A 21,824-nucleotide genomic window follows, 5' to 3' on the forward strand; every position below is an offset into this window, starting at 1 on the left:
ACGCCTGAACTCCACTCACTGCAGACACTGCTCCACAACTGACAATGCTAAGAGAGGGCCGAACAACACATGTGACATGATGTTTGTGCATGTAGTCATTTTACAGCAGAATACAAGCTAAACTCTGGTTAACCTGTTAACAGGTCTGTACACTGTGCATTAGTGTAGAAGTAAAGCAGGGCTTTGTCTATGTTGTTCTGCACTTCATGTTTTAACCATGTGGCAGGCTAGGCCTCACATAGCGGGGACACTCATAACTTAATTCAATACCTCAGCTATACAGCTTACAATTGCAGGGTATAGGATCAATTACCAGGCTTACAGTACATTATAACATTACACAATCGGCTGGTAAAACTCACACTTTCTTCAAAGAGGCTGAAATATAAGAACACTTCATTGCAAATACAACTTGAGAGAATGAGGGAAACTATTAAATGATAATAAAAAGTTCCAGCCTTTGACTAAGTGAGTTTACAGACAGCCTCAGGCTTGGATGTTAAGCTTAAAGTTTTCTTGACATAAAAAAAATCTAGCGTTTAAAAGTATATTGATATAATAATTTGAATAAATCTTTAATTTATTAATATTGCTACATATTAGAGGGGTAGTCTTATGATTAAATCAATTGATAGGTCTCTTCTATTGAAATATATAGTTCAGCGTGGCAGCAGTAAACCTGTTTGTTAAGTACCATTTGTACATGCACCTGATGTAATTGTGTATAACTTTCCCAGAGTGTGTTCCTAAAATGCCATTGATGATCTATTCCTGTGTATGATTGTGCATATTGCAAACATTGCACTTTGACTTGTGATTAAAACTTGTCCGGTGTCATATTTCTAAACAAGCAGCATGAACTTCCTCTTAAACTCGACTGGAGAATTTCACAACAGAGTGGGCTTATACAATGAAGTTCCAGGTTTTTCAACTTAACAGAACAAAACCAAAAAACGAAAAAAAAAGAAGTTGTTAAAAAAAAGAAGCAATTTTCAATTTGCAAAAAATGTCACAACAACATATGATTATAAGTTAATAACACATTATTAGGATCAAATTGGGGATTGTTCTTGGCAGTATAATATAAGAATGTCATGTAAATTGCTGCATAACTGATGCACAAAGCTGACCTTCAATAATGCAGGGAAGAAAAGTTCTGCAGTTCTACCCACTGCTTTTAGGGACACAAACTGAAACTATAAAAAAATAAAAAATAGGACCTTGAGTGAGTTACAAAGGACACATACACATAGGGGGAAGTCATGGTCACGGTATTTGACTGTTAGTGAGAGAAATGTGTCAAAGTTATACACTTTGTAGCCCCAGCCATCCACAGTGACCTCCCTCTGAGGAGCTATAACAGCATGACACTAGTGAACAGCCAGTATTCATATTTAGAGGTCAGTCATCAGGAAATACAACGACTGGAATGATGGTGATGATGATGAGTAGAAGTGTGTTTTACCAAAAAATCAATCCTGGTAATTTTCTGTTAAGTGGCTAAATAAGTGGCTAAATCTAACATTAACAATGCCAATCAAATTTCACTTGTTACAATGAACATTCTCCTTTAGATCTTTTATTGATATGCTTCTTCTTTCACCTCCACATACAGTACCAGTCAAAAGTTTGGACACACCTTCTCATTCAGTGGTTTTTCTTTATTTTTGTTATTTTCTGCAGCGTAGATTAAGATTGAAGACATCAAAACTACGAAGGAACACAAATTGAATTATGTAGTAAACAAAAAAGTGTTAAACAAACCAGAAAATATTTTATCTAACTTTAATTTGAAAAAAAAAATGTTTTAATCACAAATGCGGTGGACTAAAGAACAGAGTGAATGAAGTTATGGTTTCACTTCCAAACAACCATTGGCATCGGTCTTAATGCAGCTCAAAATGCAAAGTAAACCATTATCTATGTATCACATTGTACATGCAGCCCTCTCTGCTGCCTGTGCCCCAATTTCACACAGGGGCCCTGACCATCACTGGCAATGTAAGACCACGGGAGAAAGTGTGCGTCCTGCTGTTATGCCTACTGGAAAACGTTACTTGGTTGCAGTAAAATCTATTATTGTAAAACATATCTGATTCTGGAAATGTGCACTAACAAGACTGATACTCTCGCTACAGATCACGCAGAGCAAGATCCAAAAATACAGAATGCGTGTCTCTCCTGTCTGGCTTTGCTGACTTTGACCATTCTGGTTTTCCAGCGTTTTGCATCCTTGTGTCAATAAGCCAGTGATTTTCTAAGTATGGTGACGCACCACCAAGCTGATGCACCACCTATTTTCTTAAGTAAGCCAACCTGGAAGTGAAATTGATGTATACGTGCTTCTGCTTTATGTAATGACGCACATTTTAATGGCTTCTCTAAATTCTGCTAAATTCATCCTTTTCCACAGATACATGTCCAAGACAACTCATAACAGTGGCCTTATTAAAAGGGCGTGTTTGGGTAGTATGACTGGTTGAAAATGCAAACAATGAAGCACATCCTCCCTGTTCACAAACAAAGCTCCAGCTTTTCCATGTGGCCTATCGGGTGTGCTGGTGTCAGTCACAGAGAACAAAAAGCTTCCCAAAAAAAGTCCATAATAATAGTGTATGTAGTGTATAGTAGCAATGGTGACATGAGCAACAATCAGTTGTATCAGTAATACACATAACCTAATAAAGGACACCAAATACTTACAAGCACATTCAAGCAAATACAAGTACATTCTTTCTTTCCAAAACATGTAATTAGAAATATGATGCACTGCAGTCTTTTTAAATGTATATGATAAATAAATTGCATTACATAATCTTGAATAATTGGTAAAATTGTTTAATATTAGGTACTTTTAATATATTGTTAAAGCTGTTTTGTGATATTCTCATTTGGCTAAAGATATTGATGAACCACTAAGGAAACCTCCATAAAGATTCCTCCAACCAAAGTCAGCGCAGCCCCCAAGTGCAGTACCTGCAGCATCCTTTGGGACATGGAACCGTCCCACAGGATCATTCTTGGGTGATGATAAGGGATATTGCCGTTATTGGTAATACATAGACTCTCACTTTAGAAGGGTATCAAAGTATTGTGTATTATCCTAAGGGATTTAACACGTACTCCACAAAGTCTCACGTTAGCATTCTAAGGGAAAAGGAGCCAGGCCATTGTCTCCGGTCCCTCATAAAGGCTCTTGCTGTGTAGGGTTTCACTAATCACCTTTAAGGTATGGTCCATGGAACAAAAGAATTGCTCCCAAACAGTGAACACACCAACCTACATTGACCTTGTTTCTGTCCAATCCTGTGAATGAGTCATAGCTATATAAGAATCTCCCATAACTCTGTACATTGCTCAAAGCACTAGACAAGCAGCAAAAGGTATCAACAGCAGTGGGACACAAAGGTGGGTGCCAACTAAGGTAATGACAATAACATCTACAGACACTTCAGGTTCTTTTGATGCATTATTATATTTTGCTTTTGCAGATAGACCAGACAGACCAAGGAAGGAAAAAATGAAGCTTCTTAGCTTTCTCTTCTTGGCATCTATGGTGGCCAAAAGCAGTCAGTTAACATGCCAAAATGAATTTCGACGTCCAGGTATTGTACGCCTGCTTCACATCTTTTTGATATGATTATGTTACTTCTGAACTTTCGATGCAGGCCCCAAAAAGGCCATCATGTTCTCGTCCATGGCTCATGTCAAGCTTAACCCTTTGAGGGTCTTCAGCACTTTCTAGTGTGTTATGATTTTTATTTTTAGCATATTTTATCAGTTTTTCATGCATATTGCTTATAATTTTGCAAGATGGTGAATTTTTCAGAGTTCTCAATTTTTTTCATGTATTTTTTGTGTATTTTAGACCATAAAATGATGCGCATCATGACAAAAACATGGCAATTTAAGGGTTAATTTTTTAAAAAACTAATTAAAATTTGATATGTATGATTAGGGCTGATGCTGGTCTAAAAAACTATTTTAAAAAAATTTAAAAAAAAGAAACAAAAAAAACATTTTTATGGCTTGTTTTTATGCATACACATTTATGTGTGTAAGGATCTTTAACGTGATTATTTCTGAGGACCTTCAAGGGGTTAATATTTAGTTTTGACCTCTGGACCTCTAAAAGAAGAAAAGTTTGCCACACAGGCGTAAACAAGCATAGCAGGATGATTAAAGGAACACACGGATAACTTCCATGATTTTAGGATTTTTTTTCCTTCCAGACATGAAATTAGTTTGTGTAAGTGACAACTGCAGAAAAAAACGTACTGATGTTTCTTTCCCTCTCTCATAGAATACACTGACATCTCTGTTGAATGTGGCACATCTTCGATTACCCTGGCTATCCAAATCTGCCCTGTCGTCTACACTGGCTACAACGAGTCTCTGCTCATCCTCAACCACATGTTCGACAAGCCAGAGTGTAAAGGAACCTTGGATGAATCCGCCACCCCGCCTGTTGTCAAGTTCAGCTTCCCCCTCAACATGACCAATGCATGTGGCAGCAACTTCCTGGTTAGTAGAGGTTGGAGAAGGAGTAACATTTTCTCAAAGCATCTCTTTTCTCTGTGCTTGACTTTACCATAAATGTTGTCTCCAGACCACCAGTACAGCCGGCACAGGAATCTTTGCTGACTTCTCCAACATCCAGACAGTTAATGTCAGCGGTGTGGTGCGCTCCCATGATCCAACTACAGGAATAGTAACCTATAACGCTGAGCTGAAATATTACTATTCCTGTGCTTACCCTCTGGAGTATCTCATCAACAACACCCAGGTGGACGTGTAAGAACTCTGTTTCTACTTTTCCATTGACTTTTTCTGAGATGTTTGAGATGTTGTAACATGGAGTGTCTGTGGCCATGCTAATGGTAAGCATTCTACGTCACTTGTGCTTTATAAAGGGATAGTTTTAGTTTTGAGGAAAATTTAAAAATTTAAATTCTAATTAAATACAGTTAAGCAAAGTCATGGATACCCTTCATTTAAAAGCACCTTGTGATAATAACCTAGTTCAATCTTTGGTAGTCTGTACAACTACGCAATCCACAGATTCATGAAGTTGCTTATTTCACTCAGCCAAGAAATTAGATTGTATAAAAATTCTGATTCTCTTTTTTATAATTTCTGATTGCTTAATAGCCATTACTAGTAATATTAAAACATGCAAAGAATTAAAAATTTCAGCTTTCTGGAGTAGAAATTGCTTTGCGTTTGAGAGCAGCTGCTAAACCAACAGTTTAACATATAACATTAACAAACTGTGTGTTTAGCTTTAGGCATAGTAAACAGGAAAAAACTTCTTCATTCTAGCCAAACTATACTCATGTGTCACTATGGTTGCCAGAACAGTAGTGTATGTACAGTATGTGATACTTGCCCTTGGTAATGTATATCTGGTCTGATCACAGTCTCTGTGAAAATAAGGCTGAACTTTGATTCTGTAAAAGTAGCTTATTCTCCTCTGTTGGTGGAAATAATCTTCTGGTGTATAGCGGGATGCAGTCAGACATGTTTCATCCAGGCAACTCCTCCCTGTTTCTGACAATACCCCTTGTCCCATTTAGGTCAGCATCCTCCATTGCAGTGAAGGATAACAATGGAAGTTTCATCAGTACTTTGAGCATGGAACTCTTCAGTGTAAGTGGAGACAGAGATGCTTTATGGTTGGATGCTGGCTGTAAAGAACAGTGCTCATGTTTAATGTTGTCATGTTCATGTTCATCTACAGTGACTTAGTTATTATGGTAGTATTTGTGTTTCTTGTTGTATGTCCATACGATCCACTGTGTTTTATAGCTCATAATGTGACATTTTTGCAAGTATTTAATTTGAAATCTATAACAAAAAGTACAAAAGCCAGACATGTGTTTTATCGTAGCTCATCTACTATTCAATCCAGATACGTTCAACTCAACTCAAATCAATTCTGCAGTAAAGCACATACAACATCACGCACCATACATACCACAATCAGCGAACTGTGTGAGATGTGGGTAAGAACCAGCATTTACATTTACAGCTAACCAGCTATACATTTCTGTTGACAGGATGTCAACTACACCACTCCTCTGGTCATACCACGGCTGGGCATAGAGCTGAGGACCAAGGTCTTTGTCCAGGTCCAAGCAGCCAACCTGACTGATCAGTAAGAGCATTAACCCGCTGACTCTGGTCTTACGTCCAGTGTTAGAGATCATCAACACATGGCAATCATCAACACATTCTTGAAGCACTAGTATCTTAGACTTCCTCACTCCTAAAAGAAAGTGAATGAACACAGATTAAGTGGATAGTGTGAAATGTCTTCTCAGGAGTTTAAAAAACAAGTCTTTTGGCATCACCTCTGACACATTGCTCTTCGCCCACCAGGTACCATGTCCTCATGGACAGATGCTATGCTTCCATCTCTCCTTATCCCACCAACTCCAGTTTCTTCAACCTGTTTGTCTCGTAAGTCCTCTAATGCCATTCTGAAGTGACAGGCAAAGTCCATCTGAGGCCAACACTAATTTTTACTTGATATCCAACAGGTGCTCTAAGGACCAGATGACCACCATGCACGAGAACGGGGACAGTCACCATGCCCGCTTCTCCTTCTCAGCCTTCAGGTTTCTTGAACAGCAGAACCAGACTGTGTCCACCTACTACCTGCACTGTATCATCAGACTCTGTGAAATCAGCACCTGCAGTGACTTTAAGGTTAGTGAAGGATGCCAAGGAATGAAAAAAGATAATTCAGCCCTGGGAATTATTCAGTTATTAGTCTAATTCCTTTCTATTGCATCTGCAGGACTGTAACAACAGGCGGAAAAGGGATATTCGCTCATCTGGTGTTTCAGATGCCACCACTCTATCCTCAGCAGTTCCCATTGTCACCAGAAATGAGGACTGTAAGTATTTCTGTTTGATAACACTGAACTTTGAACACTGATCATGAGGCATCAACAAAAAAAAAGGAAGAAAGATAAAGGGATAGTACAGGAGGGCTTCAGGTGCTGATGTGTTGTGGTAAAAAATAGCTCTAAGTCAAAGTTTTACAAGGTGATATTATGATCATCACTTGACTGCAGATATCTTACTGAGCTTTTTTATGACTGCATCACAATAAACCATTATCATAAAATGTTATGTTAAAATGTATAATCTCCAGCATGTGTTAGGTCCACCCTGAGGTTTCCTGCTTGGAAAACCTTCACAGGGAGGCACCAAGCTCTCTCCAGATGTCTAAGCTCCTTATCTTATCTCTAAGGGTGAGCCTAGCCACCCTGTGGAGTAAAGTGAAATCTCAGTGGTCAAGCCTGCATTACTGCTGACGCTGCATAGACTCTCCACTTTACTCCTTGACTTGGGCAACAACTCACTCCCAACCTGGAGGGAGCACAGCAGAGTACCATGGCCTCAGATTTGGAGGAGTTGACTCTCACTCCGACTGCTTTACACTTGACTGCAAACTGCCCCAGTATGTGTTAGAGGTCTGATGAGGCCAACAAAACCACATCATCTGCACAGAGATGCAAATCTGAGGTTCCCAAATCCTCCCTGAGCTGTGCCTTGAGACTCTATCCATGAAAATCACAAACAGAATGACAAGGGACAACCTGGTTGAGCCCAACACTCACTGAAAACATGTTTGACTTCCTGCCAAGAATATGGGCAGAGCCCTCACATCCCATATTCCTGCAGTGCCCATTCTACCAGGACCCCCTGAACACCCACCTCATCAATACCTTTTTGACAATTGGCTATCTTCTGAATATTCTTAAAGCAAGGAGAGTAAGCCCTCTTTAAGAGAAACCCACACTCAACCAATCTGTAAATGAATTACAGAGCTGTCTCTCTTTTTCCATTTCATTCTGAAAAGTTGATTTACTCAGCTTTCTGTACATCTCCATTAGAATAACCTTCTTGAACCCCCTCAGGCTGGATTCCATGTAGAACACTCAAATGAGATTTCCCCCTTGCTGTCAAAAATGAACTCCACTCTGTGGAGCCCCCCTCTCTTCTGTAGTGATTTTGTTGGATCTTTCAGCAGAATTTTACATAGTAAAACCACAAGATCCTTCTCTGCACCCTCTAAGAACTGGGATTCTCAGGGTCTGCACTCTCCCTATTCACATCATACCTCAAGGCCTGCACTTACAGGGTAAATTGGAGATTCAGTGTCTGAATCTTGTAACCACACTATTGAGGTCCCTCAGGTTTCTGTTCTGGGTCCCCTCCTCTTTTCTCTGTACACTAAGTCACTTAGTTCTGATATTTATTCACATGGCGTTTCAGATTCAACTAATCCTGTCTTGTCCCCAGTCTCAAAGCCAGGTGGCAGCACTACTCTATATATGTCTGGCTGACATGTCTGCGCACCATCTGAATTTCAATCTGGACAAAACAGAGCTACTCTTCATTCCAGAGAAAGCAACTTCCATCCACGACTTCTCCATCAACATTTAGATCTCTATGGTGTCTGCAGCTTGGACTGCAAGGAATCTGGGTGCTAGACTGGATGACAAGTTATCCTTCACTGCCAACATTGCTGTGACAACCCCAGACTGCACGTGGCCCATGAAATGGGGAGGGAAAAAAACAAACAAACAACATTTTTTTTCTAATTGCAACACTTGAAGCAATTCTGCTTATATACTAAATTTGAAGAATTTGCATGATGTTTGCAATTTTGGGGTTGTATCCACATGGTTGAATGCATCACTTCAGCTTCAGCTAAATATGTTAATGTAATGTTATGTAATATAGTGTGATACCCTGATAATTGGAGCACAACCTCCACATTAAAAATCAAAGCTAGCGTCCTGGTCTGCCATATCAAAGGCACTGCCCCCAATCTTTCACTTACGTGTGAGTGTTGTCAAAAGAGAAAAGGCCACATACTCTGAACTGCTGTTTGGTGCGCAGGCAGAATAGCTTAGCTTAGATATGACCATTACAAATACTAACTGATTTTCTTTTCTCTTTCCTGCAGCACTGGCATCTAAGGAGGAAGGTATGATATTGTTTAATTCGATTGAATGTATTTCTTATTAATTCATCAAATGATGAAACATTTAAATTGTATGCGGAGTATAAATGTTTCATTTTATTTGATCTAAATTCTATCTCTATGACAGTGATATCAATTAGTGAAACCATCAGTTGTCCAATGACTGCCTCAAGCCTATTTCTACTTGTTTGCATTCAGATAATGCTATGTGAGTTGAGATGTTTGTACTCTGGTTGTGTTGGCAGCAGCTGCATTCAGCAGTGACTCGGACTCGAGCTCCAGGATGGGTCTTGGGATAGCTGTGGGTGTCCTCACTCTGGCGGTCATTGTGGTTCTAACTGCAGCAGCTGTCTTCTACAGAAGGCTCAGATACTTTTGAAGAGGACCAGAGACTGCTCAACCCAAGCAAAGCCATTTCCACAAGACCTGCCATGTAGATCTAGGCTTAGCATGATATCACCCTTAATATGTTCCTTCTCATACAGCAGGTACATGTGTAGTGTAGTGGTCTCATGGTTTTAGTTGTACAAGAAATGTATTGTATAGATTAATTTGAGATGTAAAAGTGAAGAGGAAGAACCTTTGCACAAACATAGTACGCTTATTTTTGAAGAAATGCTGCATTCTATGATGAAAAGCTCAAGTTTTATATGCTGAAGCGCTTTGGTTATAAAAAGTATAGAAAAGGAACCATTCATTTTTAGTGAAGGTGACAAAATGATCTAGATAGTTCATTAGCATTGGCAATGTACTGTAAACAAATGTTGTTTGACATTAAAGAATGAGAAAAATATGCCACTGTTCAATATTTTGATTTCATTATTTATTAGGCTTTCGAATTATACATATCATACTTCCCATTTGAATATCAATAGAAATAATCTGTCGGTACAACTATTGTTACTTTACATATTTTGAAATCAACCTTCACATGCACTCTCGCAACCTACAATCTTGATCATCCAATCTTTGTTATATTGCATCGATTCATTTATTTATTTATATAGCACACAATGATTCAAAGACAATTCAAAATTAAGGATTCAAGCGTTCCCACATGAGCAAGCAGTCAGCGATCATAGCGAGGAAAAACTCCCCTTTAACAGGAAGAAACCTCAGACAGAACCCAGCTCACAGGTGGGCGGCTTTCTGTCTGGAGCTGCATTGGGTGTGGGTGGGAGAGGGGGGGGGAGGCATGGACAGCAACAACAATAGTAACAATAGTAACTATATGCAAGCTAAGAATAAGAATAGAATAGGAACATGGCGAATAATGAATGATTGATGGCTTCATTTCAAGGTAAGGAGAAGGTTTATTTTATGTAGAGTAACTACATTAGATAACTAGTACTGCTAGGTGTTTTCCTCATAAATATTGAGCAAAAAATATTTATATTATTGAGCAAAAAATACATTTGTCCATGACCCCATTAAATCCAAACTATTTAAGGCATACTTGTTTAAAAGACACATCTAGTTTTACAGCACTTCACAATGGAGGCTCACATGTCAATGAAACCAGACTCTGTCTCTTTCTGTATGACTCGTTCTTTAACCTGACGTTTGTACAAAATACAAAAACATCGCATACAATGAATAAAATCAAATAGCAGTTTCTTTTTTGGGGAGAAGGATTGAAACTGAATATGCTCAAAAGTAGGTCTCAAAAAAAGTTGGTCAGACAAAGGAGGTGGGACAGCCCTCGTGAAAGGATATCAGCTCACCTCACTTTTAAGAAGTTAGGATACTGCAGCAGTAGTCCACTTTAAAGTTACTCTGTGGAGTTCTCTGTGCTGAAAAAATACATTTCAAGTAGTGATCATATTGTAATCCAGTATGTATATATGCTTTGTGAAACAGAGTCACTGTGACACTGTATGCAACTGACATTTAACTAGAACAAAGGAGACAGAAATTCCAGCAACAAATAACTATTTTAGTATCGACTGTGCAGCAGATTCCTCATAAAACTACGTACATGTTCACTGCAGTGTCCTCAAATTCATATTAAAAGGGTTGTTGAAGTTCTTTTTGCCTTCTAATGTTGAAGTAAGGGTTGGGCTATATTTTTCTCACTGGATAAATAAGCGGCTTTTCTGAACTGACTATCTGTTCTGAGGCCAACATCTGTCACATATTAGATGAATGAAGGGAGAACAACTCTGTTGCCAGAGAGTACCTCTGAAACATACAGCAGTCTTAACTCCATACTAGTTACCCCCCATTCCTGCCAGTCTGACTCTTGCTGCACTGTGTTTTGATGTTGTATCACTGACTTCAGCCAACTGGGTGCTTGTACTGGAGCTGTTTGCCACTGGCTTTCATCTACGTGACAAGCTTTGTTTGACTCTACTTGAAGATAATAGGATGGGATTTCATTTACAGTTCTGCTGAAAACTGCGCCATGGATTCAAAGGGAAACTCTATCAGCAAGATGCTCGGTTACTGAGAGGGAGAGAGCGAAGTCGGGGTGTTGTATAAGAAAGGATGACAGGAGAATCATTGAGACTTTGAACATGCCAGTAAGCAGAAGTGGCCAGAAGTGAGGCTTCAAAGTAGAATGCACCTCTCTCTTTTCCTGCCAACACACACACACACACACACACACACACAAACAACTTCAATAATCGTCACTATTAATGGGTAATACTTTGGTGAGTCAAATACAAAATTTTACATTTTATTAAAAGTTTAACAGCTGCACAATTTTTAATAAACCAGTAGGAGGCACTTTAATCATTCATTTGTGCTTAGTTTATATACAGTAACCACGCCTGCTGAGTGACTATGCCTATCAATTACACATAGACTTGCTTATATACTCCCAAAATCACGTGTGTGTCAAATGTGAAATTCAGTGTACACTATAGAAACAACGTTATGTCATTTTTTATATTTTATTTTATTTTTTTTTAGTTACCACACGTGAAAACCCCATCTGCCCATTCCATAATGGAACAGGTGTCGGGTAAACACATGAACTCTCTCTCTCTCTGCGTCATGCACACATGACTCTGTGAGCTTTTGTGTTTGTGGTTCAGTGATGCTGTCAGCGACACCTGACTGACTCTGTTCAGTCTCAGGCTCTCTTTCTCTTTGTAGTCTCCATCTGCAGGTGAGACGTACAGGTGACGCAAAGATGGAGATAAGAAATATGAGAAGCACCCTCTGTATATTGTATAATTTCTCAGATCCAGTCATGCCATACCTGTCCACTAGATGTCCCTGGTGAGTCTCTCGCCCCTGTGGACAGCCTGACTGCCCCTGCTATCGGCTGCCCTCCTGCACAAGCTGCTGCTCATTAAGTCATTAGTTTCTTGTCCATATGTACAGGGGAGCTAATGAACTGGGCAAATGTGACCAGGTTGTTTTTACCTGTCTGTCTGTTTCTGTCTAGAGCTTCTGAAATGCTTTTCCAATCCTGTAACAACCTCTAAGTCTGATCTCAAGGGTGCAAACAATAGGGGAGTCAGGCTGTTTTTGTTTTTTTTTCAGAACAGTATCAAATCACAAGGACATTGAGCTTTTCAATTCTGATGTGGGCCAATTTCATATGTTATGAATCAGACACAGGTCTGATTTTTTGCACTTTTTTTACACAATATCTGTCTGTTTTCAAATTCGAAATCGAAATACTTTTTACTTGTAGGAGGTACTGCAGCTGCCCTTACAAAGTACGTACTTTTGCATGCAGTATACATGCAATTGGGATGTACTACTTGGTCATAACATTTTGCCTTGAATCAGTTGCTGTCCTGTCATGTCTGGTCATCTGTTTGGGCTCTCCTGGTGCCTCCATTTATGTGACATATCTTCTGCTGTGCAGAGGATTGTGGGTCAAAATAGCCTGAAAAGCATGCTGGCTTACACACTGGAAAATGCAACCAGATGTCGTAGGACATCCTGGTAATCTAGGCAAACTGCATTTACATGTTATGTTTTGGGCCATACTATATTCTTTTTATAGCTTGGTTGTTTGGGCATTGGAATGCAGCGTGTGTATTTGAATCGTGTTTTCTCTTGCTGCTTATCTGAAGTGTTGCATGATGAAGGTCTACGGAATGTGGCTGCAGACTTTCTCTAAGTTTGTGGCAACTATGCAGTGCAATTGCAGCACCAGTTGAAGCAGCTCCCTAACGGTCCTGGATTCTGCCCGTTAACAAAGGCATGTAGCGAAGAGAAGCCAATGATCTTGTGCATGACTTACATTTAGAAGAGATGAAGCATTTATTCACCACGCTCTCTCTTCTGCCGTGCTCAATCTTATCTTTAACTATCAGCACAGAAATTGTTCGGTGATGTTCAGGTAAATAACAGAAACAGAACCCGAGGACTGTTTGATGGTGAAAGTGAGGCATGTAGCAGCCTTTCATACAGACAGGTGTGAGACCAAACAATATTTCTGTATCATTAGAATGAACATGTGAAATGTTTTTTCCAGTTTTAGGGATTTACACCACATATCGAAATATTAAACATAGAATATGATTAGTAATAGTAATATGAAAAATTATTTTTTCAGAGAACTGAATTTTTATCATCACTGTAGTAACTGAGCAACTGTTGTGGTTACGACTAGTATGAAAATACTATAACAACTTCATAATTAAATAAAAAGATAAGTCTGGTAATATTCTATATTTTTCTTATTGTCAGCAAATGTGTTGGCACACTGTTTGGCTAGTCATGTATGTGTGGCTCCAGCGTAGACACCTCTAAAAGCTCCTTGGAGAATGTCAAATATCAAAAGTCAAAACCTTCATGTTGGATATACCAATCCATTTATTTATAACATCTATAGCAGCACAGCAGCTCATAAAATAAAAACACACCACCTTTCCCTGTGGCTCACGGTCAAGAACCACGAACCTCACTGTGTGCCCCACCTGAGACAATTAGTCCAACACCGAGGCAGACTATCAACGGCTACCCACACCAAGGCTGAGAGCCACTGACAGGCTGGTGTCAAGCAGTCCTGTGAGACGGATTAACAGGTTTGTTTTAGTCTTTTCATTGGATTTGTTGACAGAAACAAACACAGTAACTGCCAAAAGTACTCTCGTCCATCTTTCTCACACCTTCAGGCCTGTAGTTAACTGTGTGAGCACGGAGCGTCAAAGCCAGCTTGGGGCAAATGATTTGACTCTTTCACATGACAAACATATGACAACTTGACAAAACAAGCAGTAGGATTTTCAATGAAAGGCATTGTGTGCTGTATTTTTGTTTAAGCTCCTGCTAGCGTTCATTATTATTATTATATTCCACTTGTGCATAGGTGACTTGCACCGTTGCCTTTTCTTTTCAAAGACCATTCTTTAGCTTAACGTCTAAAGTTCAAACATTCTGTCAGTGAAAACCCACGCTGCTAAAACGTCCTTGAACCAGCACTGAATGCACACCAGCTCAATGCGTGCAGTTGTTGAACTGAACCCTGCTTTTCAGTGGAAAAATGTAAGCAAAATACAGCAATCCATAAAGTATTATATTACTTCCACATCATGGAGCAGAGTGTTGAAAATACATTCTATTGAACATCGATAAGATTTCAATCAAATATGCCGGAGCTGCTAGAGCCTGTGCTCATGGAAGTTGCAATGCATTAATAATACATTTACAGACTATGAGCTTTACCAGAAAATAAGATAAGAAAATAATATATAAGCTATAACACAGTATTTCATCAGCTCCCAGGTAATTATAACAGATGGGATTTCATCATTGTTGAATTCAGTGTTGCTCACATGAGGCCATGAGGAGGCGCCATACTGACTCTGCTTCCTTGTACTGTGGCTGTAGAATGAACTCAGAGACTGACTTGGTCAAGCTACTTTAAGGGATATTTCCAAGGCTGGTTTCAGTTTTGGAAAGTGTTACAGTACTTTCACAATAGAAGAAGTTATCATGATACTAACACCTTACATGAGTTAATATTGACTTCATTATTTCCCCTTACGTCCTCACCAAGAAAAAAGCAATGAAAAAATGTATTCTTTATATATTTTATTTCCTTGGGGCACTAATTACAAAAATCAATGTTTTTTTTTTTATGAACAGACCCCACATTTTTTGAAATATTGGCCTCTACCAGTAAGTAGAGTCGTAAGTAAAACATGTTTTCAATAAGATATAGTGAGCCAAAAGTTACACTCTGTGTTATGTGTACACGTCTGTGTCAGCGAACGGAACATGGATGCTAGGTTACTTAAAGAAATGGCACAATACGCATTAAATATATTCTAAATGTCTGTTGTATCCTCTAGAACCGGCCATTACGTGAAGCTATCAGCAGGCAGATTTATGACGCCTTTAGAACACCCCCCCAGGTAGGGGACTTCTGACAACAGCACCGACACTTCGCTACTCAGGTAGAGCAGGAGTGGAAGAGAAGCCCTGTGGACAAGTTTGCTGTGTGAAGGAGCTTTTGACGGATCTGTTTTTAATAAGGGTTCAACCTGTGGGAGCTTCAGGGTGCCGCGGAAAGCAGGGGAAATGCTGCCTTCGGGTGCCCTTCGTAAACTTTCCGGAGTTTTCGCTTGTTTAGGCCACAAAACGAAAGGCGTCTGAGCAATAAGCAGTAACAGGGAAAACACAAGACAGATAGTCGATGCTTTAATAAACCGTGTGTTTCATATATTTTTATATATTATCTCATTAGTCTGATGCCAGAAATCACTGCCAATCTGTTTAAGTAATGGAATCTATCCAGTATGAGCTTACGTTAGCTTAAAGTTCACTTGCTTAGCCGTCGCCCGCCTGATGTATCGACTCAGCCAGCCGGTAAAATGTAGTCAGTCACTTCGTTCCCACAGAGATACTGACATCCTTTGCTTTGAGGGGAGATGTGATAAAGCTGCCCTGTTGTGGTCTCCTTAACACGTCTTTTATTGTTTGGTGAACACCTCGAAGCTCTTCACCTCCCTAGCACTGATATCAGCCTACTAACTGTAGCCTTTGGCTGACCTTCACGTGCATTTGGGAGTGTCCATATTTCCGACAGCACTCAAGGCGACATTCGAGCTCCGAACAGCTTCCGCGTCCCCCCCCGCCCCCCTTCCTCCTCCCTCCTCCCTCCCCTTCCTCCTCCTCCTCTTCCCCTTACTCCTCCTCCCTCGCGCTCCTCTCTCTGTGTTTCACCTGCGCTTCGTCACTGAGAGGCAGACTTGGGTATCTACCGGACTTTCCACGGAGGAGTGACACATCTCTGCGGGCCGCGTTCGTCCAGCTCAGACTTACTTAAGTTCGTCATCTGCCGAAGCGAACCACACACACCGTCCACGGCTCCTCTAAGGATGGACTCTGCCGCGGTCCTCTTGCTGGCTCTGCTGAGCACCGGAACGCTTCTCCAAGGTAAGCCCGCTAATAATGTAGCAGGGATGCCGTCCACGGTGGGAAGGCTGCTTTTTTCCTTTCTAATGAATTCTAATGGAGCTACGTCACAGTTTGGTTCATTATGCCGTAATGTAAGTGGTAAAGCAACTTCCCCCTGAAGTTACCGCTCACATTCATGGGTTTTTACAGGGCAGGATCCACTGTGTTTAAATCTATGGAAAGTCCATCACTGGTTTCGGGGGGTTTCCTCACACTAAAACTTCAACCTGTTACCTTTGTAATAACAATAAAATGACAGAAAAAGCCGAATAGAAAGGCGCGGAGCTAAACTTTCCTGGTAGAGTCCAGGTGGAGCCATGCGGAGCTCCTTCAGCTGGACAAACAGGTGGATAAACTGGACACAGCATTTAGTCTGCCTCTAAAACCACCTCCCTGCTCAAACAACCCCAGGTCCTAATCATTCGGTGGGAAATAAGATTCAACCCTCTGTGTGTGTGTGTGTGTATGCTTTGTGTGTGTTTATTATTATTGGGTGTGCTTGAATGGGCCCAAAGAAGCCAGAAATGACACTGTCATACATATTTTCCTCCCTTAAGGTCTAAATGCCTCAGATTTGTGTTTGAACCGAAGACTGGCCCACTTTGTGTTTGTGTGGAATGATAAAACATCTAATGAAAGTAGTCCATTTAGAAAGCATTTGAATATACAACCTGGAAAGTTAAAAAAGGCCCCTTGCCCGGGGCTCTCGGGGATATGTTGTGGGAGTCAGTGGTTTAGCCCTGTGTGTGTGTGTGTGTGTGTGTGTGTGTGTGTGTGTGTGTGTGTGTGTGTGAATGGCTAGTTGGGGGCTGTGGCTTGAAAGAGTTCCCACTCTTTCTAAACTCTCACCAGTGCTGACACCACTAACATTGTCTTGTGTCACTTACACAGGATCAGTCAGAATCCATGTTTTTTGTCTGCCAGCTCTTATCTCTGAGTTGTGTCTGTGTCACTGGCCATCTCTCACTGTTCACAGAGCTGCTTTTTGTCAGAGCGACTGGAGGGCGGGCAGCCTGTCTGAGTGGTGGCTGAGTGGGTGTGTATGGATGTGTCTGTGCGCGTGTGTTTGTGTGGTGGAAGGTTGCGTGGGAGGGGGGGGGGGGGGGGGTGACTGGTGGTCCACGCGACACAGCCGGGGGCACCCTCTCCATCACTTGATGCTATCTAGTCTGTCTCAGGATCAGTGACTCCACGGGAGGAGAGAACGCATGTGTCTTTTTTTTTTTAGGTAACATTTCATTCATGATGAAATCCATATTTATCCTCCACGTAATGACAGCAGCACAGTAGATAGCAGCTGAAGTCAGTTTCCAGCTTGATCTCTAGCATTCCTCACATCAAAGGGGGAATGCTTTCAAAGGGACTTTGAGACTTAGAAGTTTGAAGTCATGGGAGACTTTTCTCTAAAGGGTGACTTTAGAGTGGTAAGCTGCCAGCACAGATGTGGGGGTTTACAGCAAAGTGGGACTGTGGAAAAATGCATAGGTGAATGGTAAACAGTGTTTAGAGAAGTCATCATTAGTCAAAGAGAAAAGGTTTTCACTTAAGGTGTGTAATGTGGTAAATAAAGAGCACTTTCACATAAGTGCAGATATTACAGTAAGTCTATGTTGGGCATTTTAGCCCTGTAGTCATTTCCACTTTAAAATGCTTTTTGTGGATATTAAATGTTACCAGTATTCCCCCTGTAGACAACAAGAGAGTTCAAAAGACACACACATTTCATCATGTGGTGAGTGTCAGGTTGTTTCGCGTGGTGAGTGTCAGGTTGTTTCCAGCTAGTATGATGTCATGCTAAAATTCATTTGGCAGGTCCAAGGCAGTGTGGTCATATCAAAACAGGAAGCAATGTGCTGTGTTCACCCAAATGTCAGCGGGACAGCTGCAGTTTATAGTTTTAGTATAATGTGCAGTGGCCAGTCACACACAGCACATGCAAGCAGACATTACTGTCAGATTAAAGCTGGATGTCAAATGTTTCCCCTGTGATTGTTGCAAGAAAAGACTGAATGATTGTCACCGTGATAACTCTCTAGATGTACACTCATAGAAACATCAACCACTGTGCAGTGTGTTTTGTGTTGTGTCTTCAACACCCTCAACTTCATGGATCTATTACTGAAGCAACACCAATGCAGCTCCTCACTTTTCCTGGTCTGGTTTGTTAGAAGATGGCTTTTGTTCCACCAACCTCAGGCAGACACTGTAGGTCTGCCGTGTGTCTCATGTTCCTGCCTTAAAAGCTGGAAAATAATAATGTGGTTTTCTGTCTCTCATTTTGGCTAAAACTGCAAGGTGCTAAGTACATCAGTGGAGACGCCTATTGCTAAAATGGTAATGAAAAATGTAAATGAAAAACTGCTTTTCATAATTATCATTGAGAGAAACCCTGGATGACGAAGCGAAGGGGAAGTGAAAGATAGTGACGAGAACCAGTCTGGAGGTAGACTCCTTGGCTCTCTGTGGCATGCCAGATTTGTTTTGGAGTTTCCACTCTGACCTCTGTTGTTGGTATCACAGACTAAAACTCAATTAATGCAACAAAGGGAGGCTGATTTAAGTAAAGTTTGAGTAAAAACATAACTTTGAAGTTTCACATTATTCCCTGTTGGCCTGGATCCCGGCACTTTGAGAATCTAAATAATCATTGTTGAAAAGCCTGTCTTTTTTTTTTTAGAAGTGCGGGTACCTGCTAGATAATCTATTAACAACCAGTTAATAACAAACTCTACAAATCTACCAAATTGGTACATTGCCAGATTAACAATTAATCCTCTCAGTGGCGTCTTATTGCAGTCGCATTATTTGTATTTCCTATTTTTAATTCAAATCACAGCACTTTTCTCAGAGGACTTAGCCCCCATTACTATTGTGTTATACCTGGTCCTTTGGTGTCAAGCTTTGATCCTTTTGAGCACAGGTTATAATTCCTTCCAGTCAGGCTGTAATTATACTCCACAGATGTGTTCTGAAATAAATTCTTTTAGATGACAAATCAAGCTGTCCTCTCAGTCAAATAACAAACAGGGGGTTAATACTGCTGATCATTAGGGCAGCCAGGCAAGATAACGGGCGTGGTATGCAGTTGCACTCTAAGTTGCTTTAGCTTGGGGGCAGGACGGTTTCAAATGCTATCTCCATCTGCCCTGACATGTAAAAGGGCTTGTCTTTTTCTGGAGGGAAAATACCTTGGTGGGGGTCGGTGGTGGTGAGGGATGGGAGGGGAGAGGGGTGGATATGTGAAAACGGGCGGGGGGCAGCTACATTCATCTAACAATCGCAGTAGCCAATTTCTGAAAGGTCACAGTCTGTTTGAAGCCTCCACCTAAATCTATCTGTCAGATGGCTTTAAGTTTGATCTGTTATTCAGAAAGGCTCCACCCAACCCCTGCCACTGTTCAAACTTGCCACACAAACATCCCATAACTTGCTATTGCCATGTGAAAAGGGTTAAAGGTTTACAATGTTCTCGTAATGGTTAAGACAGTCCCACCTCCCATGAGCTGCTGGTGAAATCTTTTGAAAACAGTGAATGACATCGTGTCGTAGCTTAATACAAGGCAGTTTCATTTGAAATATGCAACACTGAAATATGTGACATTTTACTTCCAGCATTAATGACAACAAAGCGTAGACCGCTTAGGATGTCATAATGCTAATATCTCCAATCAGGAGAAATGTTGAATTAAATGTTGATGGTAAATGTGGTCATGGTGTCACGTCTACAGTCTACTGTGATCCTGTGCTGCAGTTTCCCTCCCAGAGGGCCTGATTTCCTCACTCGTGCTGGATTCGTGCTCGTGCTGACATAACCTATCACCACACTGTAATAAATTTAACATGGCTAATGTCTTCTGTGGCTGCTACTTATGTTTAGGCAGTAGTAAAAGGCATGTGTATGTGCAGAAACATCTGGCACATTGCACTTTTAACAGTGAAACCTGAAAATGTGATTTTCTCAGTGGGGATTAGACATCCCAGGTCCCTTTTGTCAAGGTGAGAAGTGTATCTAATGCTGGGGCCTCCCATCAGACAAGCCTGTGTGTTGGGCAGCACAGTGCTCTTTTCCCACTGCACTTTTTCCCTGCAACAAAAAAAACACCTAGATATCAGGGAACAGGGAAAGAACAGTAGCTGAAGTGATGAAAGTGAAACTAAATGAGATCATGGGTAAACCAAGGTCCCCCACCCCCACCTGACACACACACACACACACACACACACACACACACACTCAGTAAACAGAATGGCTCATTTCATCCTGTGTTGAGCGTCAAATTGTTTCCAGCTAGTTATGATGTCATGGCGAAAGTCATTTGACAGGTCCAAGGAAGCGTGATCACCACAAAAGAAGAAGTTAAATGCTGTGTTGACTTGTGCCCAAGTGTCAGCACGAGAGGTGCAGCTTTGTTTAATGTGCAGGAAAATTAAAATTCAATGAAGTCCATCTTGCCAAGAAGAAACTCTGTGGGGAAATGCTGACGGAATGAGGCAGCAGTGAATGAAAGCACTCAGGTAACTGGTGTCATGCCTCTGCATTCTGAGTTATGGACTCATCTGTTCATGGACAAATAGGAAACAATCATTTCACGTGTTCATTTCATGTCCTCTGGTCAGTTGGATGATTGGTTGGTCGAGATGCACATGTCCAACCAAATTTTCATTGCTCGCCTTCTTAATCCATTATTTTCATATATTTATAATCCCATGAAACTCTGCTTCATCACTAGATCGACGACAGTTGTGGAATCATTGAATAATCACAGCCCTCCTTATTCTCCGCCAAGCTCAGGAAGACGAGGAGGAGTACTGCGGAACTATTAGATTATCTATTCAGGAACATCATTAGACAGTGATAGAGAGTGACAGCAAAGCGTGGTGCTCACATTGGACTCAAAGGCAGTTCAGCTTCCATTTACAGGCGAAAAAAAGAAAGTACTAGAAAGTCACAAGCTGATGGCGTCGATGGCCAGATGGTGTCGTAGCTGAGCATACAGATATAAAAAATCATTTTTACACTAACGCAGCATGACAGTGTAAAGACGCATCTGTCATTTCTTACCATTCTGCAACATTTTTGGGCCCTGCTGATCATCCACTGAAGAATCTTCTTGCCTCCGACCCTGTCTGCTGCTGTTAATGAAGTATTTTCAGCTGTAACAGAGATGAGATCTTCTATTAGACTAAACTAAATTACCTCAGGGAAATCTACTTTCTTAATCCCCCTGGAACCACACGGCCTACTGTACATGCATGGAAATTAAAATGAAAGTTTTATCATCAAGATCATAATATTTTTAATTGGTGGTAAAAGTGAAGCCTGTGAATGTGGCGTTTCAAGGAAATCAGTACCATATTTGTATAGTTGCTGGTGCTGTGTGTGTGTGTGTGTGTGTGTGTGTGTGTGTGAAAGTCCTGAATGGGACAAATTTGGGATGAGTGTACAAAA

General features: G+C 40.7%; 2 protein-coding genes across 3 annotated transcripts in view; both read left to right on the plus strand.

Moving 5' to 3' along the window:
- Positions 1 to 3,520: 3,520 nt before the first annotated feature.
- On the plus strand, positions 3,521 to 9,383 carry LOC139213336 (zona pellucida-like domain-containing protein 1). The gene is made up of 10 exons (XM_070844013.1): positions 3,521 to 3,605; positions 4,304 to 4,524; positions 4,610 to 4,794; positions 5,577 to 5,649; positions 6,060 to 6,157; positions 6,382 to 6,462; positions 6,543 to 6,711; positions 6,803 to 6,902; positions 8,987 to 9,007; positions 9,250 to 9,383. The coding sequence occupies exons 1-10, from the start codon at positions 3,521 to 3,523 to the stop codon at positions 9,381 to 9,383; spliced, it is 1,167 nt and encodes a 388-aa protein (XP_070700114.1).
- A 6,764-nt stretch (positions 9,384 to 16,147) lies between these two features.
- The window catches only part of alcama (activated leukocyte cell adhesion molecule a), a 66,249-nt gene continuing 60,572 nt past the window's right edge, over positions 16,148 to 21,824 (plus strand). For both annotated transcript variants that reach the window (XM_070844171.1, XM_070844172.1), the window contains exon 1: positions 16,148 to 16,354. In XM_070844171.1, the coding sequence (XP_070700272.1) occupies positions 16,297 to 16,354 (58 nt within the window). In that variant the 5' untranslated portion in view covers positions 16,148 to 16,296. The remainder of the gene's footprint in view (positions 16,355 to 21,824) is intronic.

This window comes from Pempheris klunzingeri, chromosome 14 (genome assembly GCF_042242105.1).
Source record: "Pempheris klunzingeri isolate RE-2024b chromosome 14, fPemKlu1.hap1, whole genome shotgun sequence".
In the NCBI taxonomy this organism is placed as follows: Eukaryota; Metazoa; Chordata; class Actinopteri; order Acropomatiformes; family Pempheridae; genus Pempheris; species Pempheris klunzingeri.